General features: G+C 37.2%; 1 protein-coding gene across 1 annotated transcript in view; it reads left to right on the forward strand.

The window, feature by feature from the left end:
- Positions 1-8,818, forward strand: part of LOC103132339 (neuronal acetylcholine receptor subunit alpha-7-like) — a 34,602-nt gene that overhangs the window by 1,228 nt on the left and 24,556 nt on the right. The window contains exon 2 of the mRNA XM_007544129.2: positions 6,784-6,923. Coding sequence (XP_007544191.1) covers positions 6,784-6,923 — 140 coding nt within the window. The remainder of the gene's footprint in view (positions 1-6,783; positions 6,924-8,818) is intronic.

Genomic DNA, 8,818 nt, shown 5'->3' on the forward strand with positions numbered 1-8,818 from the left:
CTGATGGGGGGACATTTAGTGTGAGACGTTTCTATGAAGAGGCTAATCTTTCACCTCACTGTCCTGTTCTGGATGCAGTCCAGTTAGTTTGTTAGATGCAGCACTGCAAAAAATCTGCAAGGAATCTAACGTGTCTGACACAAAAGTGACAGTCTGGATTTTAGGTGAAAATGAAATAAGAGTTTTTAAATGCTGCTTTATTTCATTTGAATACTGAGAAAAACTAACTATAAAACTCAGTGGAATATAATACCTCCAAGCGTTTTGCTGTTTTGGTTTACTTGCCTATACAAAATCAAAATGAGATCACTCTGAAGTAGAGCTGTGTGGATCGGAGTTTTTGTGTTCAGTTTTCTTCTTGACATTTTGACCTTCGGTAGTCATTTTGACTGACTTCCAGCTTTGGAGTGGTTCTTTGGCTCACTTAGTATGCTGTATTAAGCAATGAAATATTGCTTTGTTTTTGCTGGGGGTGTTTTTGGATATATTTGTTCAATGACCCTATGAAAAAAACAAAAAACAACAACAAAAACAAAAACAAAAACAAAAAAACACTGGCCCTATCTAGACCTGTAAATCTGGTCTAGAGCCACCACTGGTGGGGTTTACATGAATGGTAGTTCATGTTGTGTGTCCCTGTGTTGCCCTACGATGGACTGGCGACCTGTCCAGGCCGTACCCCACCTCTTGCCCAATGACTGCTGGAGAAAGGCCTCTGGTAATATTAGTGGGTATTAAGAATGACATGTCAGTAAATTCAACAAAAAAATACTTTGTTCTTTTGAGAGATTATCATTCAGAAAGATCTGATGCTATCTTCAAAACGATGCAGGTATGATACCGTCTTTATCATTCAGTGGTCCTGGGGTCTGGGCATACAACTCCGCAATGTTGATTAGGAAACTCTTACTAAGTACTTTTGTAACTATTTCAAGTATTACACAAGACAGTGAATGTAAAAGCATGTGATCGAGACAGAGCTAAGATTGTCTACTAGTGTGATTTGGATAATTGTCCATGTTTGCTGATTATTAACTGCAGTGTGGACCAGTTCTCATCCGCTTCAGAAAAAATGCACAACTAAAGATATTGTCAGGCAATAAAACCCTCTGGAGTTATTTACGTGACTTGAAAGTGTTGGGGATTTTGCTCGAGCTTTAATTAAAATATTTGATCATTTTGTGAGTCTAAAGGGGATCAAGAAGTCAAAAAAATTGGAATGCATAATTGTGCTCCCTGTCATATTCTGGACTGACATTGATTTTTCAAAGCACATTTCACAAAACGGCACGCTTTAATTCAGTATTAAAACTTGACCAAGTCTCCTCTATGTGCAGATTGCCTGAGGCTGATCAATATCCAGCCCGTCTTTGTAGAAGGGGATTCCCCCTGAGCAGAACCTTTAATTTTGACTGTCCTGAACGTCTTCAAAAGGCTGCTGCACAGACTTTCTTCGCCCACATCTTGAAAGAAGTAGCATTAAAAATGTTATTAGAAATAATCCAATGAAAAACTTAGCTGAAACATTCCAGCCTTTACTTTTTTTTTTTTTTGTCAGATCAAATAATTTTACTTTCAAGAGGCAGATAAAACTGGACTGTCAGTCTGCATTTGCCAGACTCCAGTTTTAATTATTCCTGTCAGACGTTCAGCTAATGTCTGTCTGACCACAGATTGTTTTTCAGTTGTTCATGCGTTCTGATCCCAGTTGGTGTTGTGTTGCAAGTGTATTTACTGTTTTAAGCTTAAACTGACCTGCCTTCTGGGATCCATTAAATATTCACTCTACACAAGTCCGTCTTTGGTTTACTGGTATGAAGTGGCCGCTCTTTTTTTTTTTTTTTTTTTTTGCTTGAAGCTACAAGCTGTTGGAGTTCCCTCCTGGCCATTGAAAGCTTTATGCTGATCTACTAAAATGGGGGGGGGGACTGGTATGTTATAAAAATGTTGTGATTTTGCTTAAGGGGTATAAAGATTTATTTATTTATTTATTTTTACAACTGTTCTATGTTGGTGTAAAAGCTTTTCCAAAATACATCTTGTGAAGAGAGGGCATAGTTTTGAAAAGTGTGAGCAAATCAAGATCACCAGACTGGTGTTGATCCAGTTCAGTGCATCAAAACCTGTCCACTGAATTCACAACACTTGTTGAGTCACAATGGAAAGGCATTTCAATTCGGTCACTGATTTAGCCTCATCTTGACTTGATGCCTGAAGCACATTGGGTAATATGTTTTTTTTTCTTTTTTTTTTTTTGGGTAATATGTTTTTTTTTTCTTGTTTTTTTTAGTGGTCCATTTAAAACCAAGCCGCAGTATCACTGTGTTGAATTTGTATGATGGCTTAATTTTGAGAGGAAAAGATGATGAAATTATAGTAAATTTTGAATCTGTCAGCTTGCAGCACCAGAAATACCTGGGATAGAGTTGTGATTAGTGTGTCTCTCTCTGGTTAGACAGGCTGTTTGTTTTCTCCGAATCAAAATGTGTTTCTGCTACGGGGGTTTTTGCCCCATTCATTCCTCTCTCAGCTGGAGAGTCTCAGTCTGCCACAAGTCACTCTGAAACAGCAAGCAGCGCTGCTGCTTTCTCAAGGTACATCTGGAGGTTGTTCACCCGGCTTTGGAACTAGTGGGTATGCTAAATAAAGAACACCAAGGGAGGCTAAAGTATAGGAAAACAGCAAAAAATAACAAAAAACAAATAGTCAGGAATCTAAACAGTAGCAGAGCGGACGAGTCAAACAGAGACATAGATCACAAATGACTATTTGCAGGCTGATTGGGTCTGGGGAATGCTTTGTAGTAGGTGGAGAAGTATAGAACGTAATGGATTGTCATGAGAGATGTGAGGCTATGTGGACAAGAAGAAATAATTTTTTTTTTCAGATCATATGTGTACAAGTTGTCATGTTAGGCATAATAACGGTCTCATCACAAAGATCTTTAATGAAGGTTGAGTATGAAACTCCAAGGTCATGAAAACGTCCCATGTCTGCGTGACATGAGGTTGCTGTAGCAAAATCTACAAAGCAAGTCCATTTAGAATCAGCCAAAAAGTGGTTCTTGCATTTTAAAAGTCAACTTTGACATGTTTGTGTTCATTGCAGCTATGAACAATTGTCACACGTGAAATCATGAAAGGTTTCAAAAACATACAAAGACATGCTCTGGCCATTTTAATGATGATCTAGCTTGTAAATTTTGGCCCAGACCAAAGCATAGGTTTCAGTACAGATGGATTTGTTGCATCATGATCGTGTCTGGTGGCAACATAGAGATGCTTCAGATTCGCTCCCCGTCATCTGGCACTTGTGACAAGAAATTCAGATGACAGCTACTTCCTTAAAAATGCATAATTTAGCGTAGTTTCTCTCTCGCATAAAGCATTCAGCCTAAATCCGGTTTTAAAAGCTCATTTATTGACTGTAGTAGTGAGAAAAAATATATAAATCAGTGAAGCTAAAAAAAGAAAAACAGGGAACCCACAATTTACACGTGGAGTTTTAATTCAGGTACTGTTCCTTGTTACTGTTTGCCAAAATTGCTTTCCAGTTTCTAAAAGCTACAGCAGGGTTTTTAGATGTGTCACACTAGATTGCTGTCTTTTCTTTTTTTTCTTTAGAAACAAACACTGACAGTGTATTAAGGCTATGTGAAAAGAAGAACAGGTAAGAAGGAAAACAACTGTGATTGTCACTGTGACAAACAGAATGGGAACAGCAGGGATGCCAAGAGTGTAAATAATTATTTTTGAAGGCAGGATGTACCATGAAGAGCGAAAGACTCAAACTATTTCTTTGTCTTACTTGCAGTATAGTTGCACTGAAGAGAGACTTCTTTTATGCAAGCCTGCCGTTCTACTACAACATCTCAAAGTTCTGCTTTTAACATGTAGGCATCAGACATGCCACGTGTTCATTGTGAGGAATGCATTTTAGATCTCTGTCAAAATTCTACTATTTTGAAATATTTTTAAATGCAAAGTACATCCAATCCAGCCGACACATTTTCCTTAGCAGCCCCGTGGTAAACTTCCTAGTTGTCGTCAGGAAATTGGATGTGTGAAGTGGATGGACCTCATTTTCAAAAAAGGAAGAGTTAAATGGTGGGATTTAGAAGCAGCTTGCTTCCAGATGCTTGCTACCGGCGTTAATGATGCACAGCTATTGTGGTTGAATAACGAACACTGAGATCTCTCAATCTGAACATCATGCCCAGCACGCTGCAACTTGAACAAGCAAGTTCAAGTTGCTTGTGCACATTATTTCATTTTTAGGAATGAAATAATGTGCACAATTTAGATTTTTTTTTCCAAAACCTGCACTAATTATTTGGTGTAACTTGCAAAAGTAAACCTTGAACAAGCAATGTGTCCTGAAAACAAGCATTAAACCTTTGCAGGTCAGTAATTGTATTGTTTAGTGAAAGGCATGACTAAAATCCCCATTGAATCAACCCATTAAAAAGGATTCTTGCTACATCAAATTATCAGAGGGCGCATGGAAAACACTTATTTGCTTTTTGAGCAGCATGTCTGCCCCTGTTTAATATTTCTAGTACAAATGTTTTTTGATGGTTTTGATTTTTTAGGAATGAAATAATGTGCACAATTTAGATTTTTTTTTCCAAAACCGGCACTAATTATTTGGTGTAACTTGCAAAAGTAAACTTTGCCACCTATCACTCTGTTGTAGCAGCAACCCAGTATTTGCACTTAATAAGAAAAAAAAATAAAATACAAAACCAATTTCCCTTAATTTGATAATCCACAAAAAAAACAAAAAAAAAATCCACAAAAAAAACAAAAAAAAAAAAAAAATTACAGAATCGGATAATTATTCCACTTGAAGACTGTACAGTATACGTTGCCTGCCAATTAGATGTGTGTATTTGTTTTGCCACTGCTTTCTGACAGGACTGTCTGCTACTCAGAACGTCTTTTCTTGGTTCACTCCACTCCAGTGCTTCTCCATAATTCTGTTGGCTTGCATGCTCTCCTATTATGCAGATTTCCTTTCAAACCCAGATTTAGGGATACTCAATCTGACATTTGCCAAAACCTTCACACACGAATGCGCGGCGAGGCATCTTTCTTTACTTTTGCTTCATTAGCTGATAAGCCAGCCACACAGTTTTGTGGCCACACAGATATATTGGTTGTCACTTGGTAATTGGTCAAATATGTTGGGACAAGAGCTAATTTGGATAGGGGTAAGTGGGAAGACGAGGGCTGAGACCTTTTCATTTGCAGCTAAAATGTGAGTCTGAGGGCTGAACATTTTAAGAAGATAAATGAATGTTCTCCTGGTAGCAGTCCTGAAGTGGATTGTGGTCAAAGTAACTTTATTTCAATTTTATGGGATTTTCTTTTCTACTATTCTTTTCTTGCTGGAAGGTCTTTTTTTTTCAAAGGCAGTGTGTTTTTCACACAAAGGTTAACAACTTTAAAAAAATACTGTAAGGGCAAATTAACAGCTGTTATTGAAAATAGCATATTCAAATTAAAAGAAATGCACAAAAATGACAACAAACTACTTAGAAGATGTGAACAAAAGGTTCAAACAGCAGGGTTTACATCCCTGCAAATAACAGCAGCGATACAAACAGTTTGTCAGGAGTGTTGATGGTTATAAAGTAACACTGCTTTGTGCAGCTAGGATGCAGCAGATCTGTCACTGTTCACCAACAGGTTTATAGTGGGAGATTAATGCATGTCTCTCACTGCCTGCACATCCTAGCATGGATGTGGTAATGTTGATGTAAGAGGGCCAATCACAATGAAGACGAGAGAAGCAACCTGGCCCCCATAAATTTAAATTAATCCAGCAAACTACAGTTTGCCGTGGTTTAATCTAAACGCAATGACCACTAAATGTCACTTGCTGGACACTAGAGAAAATTTCCTTTTCATTCAATCTCTGTGTGAAAATCCAAGCTGCTTCAAATATTTGGACCAAATTATGTGAAAAGTTAAAAAATATTTTGTGGCATCCAGATTCCATTATTCCCATTAAACATTTTATGGTTACTTGGAGGTTTTTAAACAGTCTTTTGAAAATATGCGAACAATTTAAGTAACATGATGCCAAAGAGAATTTATGCTCATTCGTGAATAACTGAGTTTGCTTTGCGAAGGGAATAAGCAGAGTAACGTTCCTTCCAGATACAGATGCACGGGTTGTTAGTTTTGTGAAAAACACTCTTTCGTGATCTGATGAATACAACGGAGATTCAGTGAAACTACAGCCAGCAAATTAAAGTTTAGTGAGTTTATAATGGGCTCATTAAAATATATTTAATTTAATTCGTTCTTCTTTTGAGGGTTAGTTTTGCAGAAACAACGTCAGAAATACAAACAAGCGGGCAGATTGGATTACATACAGTAAACTGATAAGTTTGACGTTTGCATAAATGATGTGCATAACCAGACATGAACGTTGACGTTTATTTTTTGTCTCTTTTCTCAGTTGTTATCCAACTCTCCATGGTTATCACTTCTACTCTATTTGGGTTTATATTCTTTTCATTTGTGCTGCTAGTTATGATCAGCCTTCTTTGCAAAGAAAAGGGTTTCTAAAGCGGCAGACATCTTTAGTCTTTGTTTGAATTAATAAAACATGACAAGTTAGGACGATTGCCAAATGAGATTTGTGTTGTTTTTACTCTTGCTTCTTGTTTTGCACTATAAAACCAATAGTACCCTTTTACCTTCTAATAGTTCTCTTTTCTAAATTGGTTCCCTGCCAGATGTCCTGCAGTAACTGTCCATCTGTCCCATCCAGCTTGTCGTGGCGGAGTATACCAGAGGAAGCTGTACCACGAACTGATGCTAAACTACAACCGTCTGGAGAGACCAGTCCAAAACGACTCTGCTCCTATTCTTGTGGAACTTGGCCTGACCTTGCTGCAGATTATTGACGTGGTGAGTTTTTGTTAAATACAATTTACATTTTAGGTAAATGCAAAATATATATATTTTTTAAACCGGCATGTTTAAAGCTGAGAAGCAATCGATTGCTCTGTGAAACTCGTTCCAACCCAAACTGACTGTACTCTTGCACATTTCCATAGCATTTTGCATGCATTTGTGCCCGAAAGCAGTATTAATGCACACACCTCGTGAATGCACACACCTCGTGAATGTTGTACCTCATTAATCTCTGGATGTGTTGTAAAATTGATTATCAGAAGAGAAAGTTAGTCTTTGAAACAACAAGTTGTGTTTTCTTCCAAGCACTTTTAGTTCCACCCGTGTGTGGTGAGAAAAGACGTTTCATTTTATTTACAAGTGCAAAATAAAAAGATTTTGCACTTATAAAAGAACTTAGTTCTTTGTAGTTTCTCCAGTGTTAGAATTTATAATGAAAACAATGTTTCATCTGTCATGATGGACATTTTTTGGAATGGAAAAAAAAAAGTTAACATTTATTATTTTTATACCAAGTTTTTATTTCCTCCACTGATTAAAACTGCCACGGCTTTAAGCAAAAATGAAATATTGGACACTAATGAGTATCGTACAGCCTAATGAGGTAGTAGAGTTTTGGTTTTACCCTCTTCTGAAACCAAGACGAGGTATAAATTTTTCTTCGTCTTGATTTTCACAGTTTTTAGGTGCTTCCATAAAAACACCGTACCTCTCATTTCCTGTGTCCTACATTCCATTTCCTTGAGCACCATTAAATAAAAAGGAATCACATTGCCCAATCTTTTTCATGTCAAGCTTGCAGCTCTGACAAAGACTTATCTGTATCTTAAGTAGCTGCTCTGACATCCCTTATGTTTTATTCTATCAGCTGCTCTTTATTATGTTTTTCCTCCTGTTCTCCATACCGTCCATCTCACAGGACAACACACAACCTCCTGCTGCTTTGACCCACCACTTAGACAGACCAAAGGGAAAAAAAACAAAAAACAATCTGACACACCGTCACATCCTTGACCCAGCCCTGTCATAAGACATCTTTCTATGCATGCCGTATAATAGAAAGTAGCATATGCCAACATGCTTCGTAGACTCCCTAATGCACTATTAATGTCAGCTCACGACTTCTTAAGCAACATTTTAGCTAGTTGTTACAGTGCTGTAAAATAACAAACTGGAAACAAAAACTAATTAAGTGAGATGAAGGATGTTTCCCCTTTCATTTATCATATTATGTAGCTACTTTGCCTCTATTTACTATCATAGACTGTTATTTTGTAGTAGCACTTGTCACAAACCGTGTTTTGCATATTTTCCGAGTGCTCAGTATTAAGCATGTATAGAAAATGGAAAGATGTATATACTCCTTGTTATTAGCTATGCGGTTTGGCACAATACATAATTCATAAGCCGGAAAAACCAAATGAATGAATGCTTCCTGGGCAGCAGTGAATAATGTAAATCTCGCTGTTCTTGTGGGTCTGTTTGTGTGGGATGGGGTCTCTTGATTTCTCCATCTGCTCCCGTCTTACTCTGCAACCGCAAAACTGGGTCAGGTTACGACCAACAGATTGAGTCCAACACCAAAAATGATAACAAAAGCCCAGAAAGACGCACACAGATTTGTCACTACGCAATGTCAGCAGAAGTTTAACTTCAAATATAAGTCAAATTGAATTTTGTTAAACATTTGAGGATTTAATTCACCTTTAATCCAAATAACATACTACATTTGATTACATTTGAGATATTTACATATATAAACATAAACATAAAAACTTCCATATCCCAGTGGGGTCTTTCTTTCTATATCTAAGCAAACCCATGTGTCCGAGTGTTTCCAAGTTGTCCAATTTTCATTTTTCCAAAAAGGGGAAAAAAAAAAAAAAAAA

The sequence above is a fragment of the Poecilia formosa genome, unplaced genomic scaffold (assembly GCF_000485575.1).
Source record: "Poecilia formosa unplaced genomic scaffold, Poecilia_formosa-5.1.2 Scaffold11, whole genome shotgun sequence".
Classification (NCBI taxonomy): domain Eukaryota; kingdom Metazoa; phylum Chordata; class Actinopteri; order Cyprinodontiformes; family Poeciliidae; genus Poecilia; species Poecilia formosa.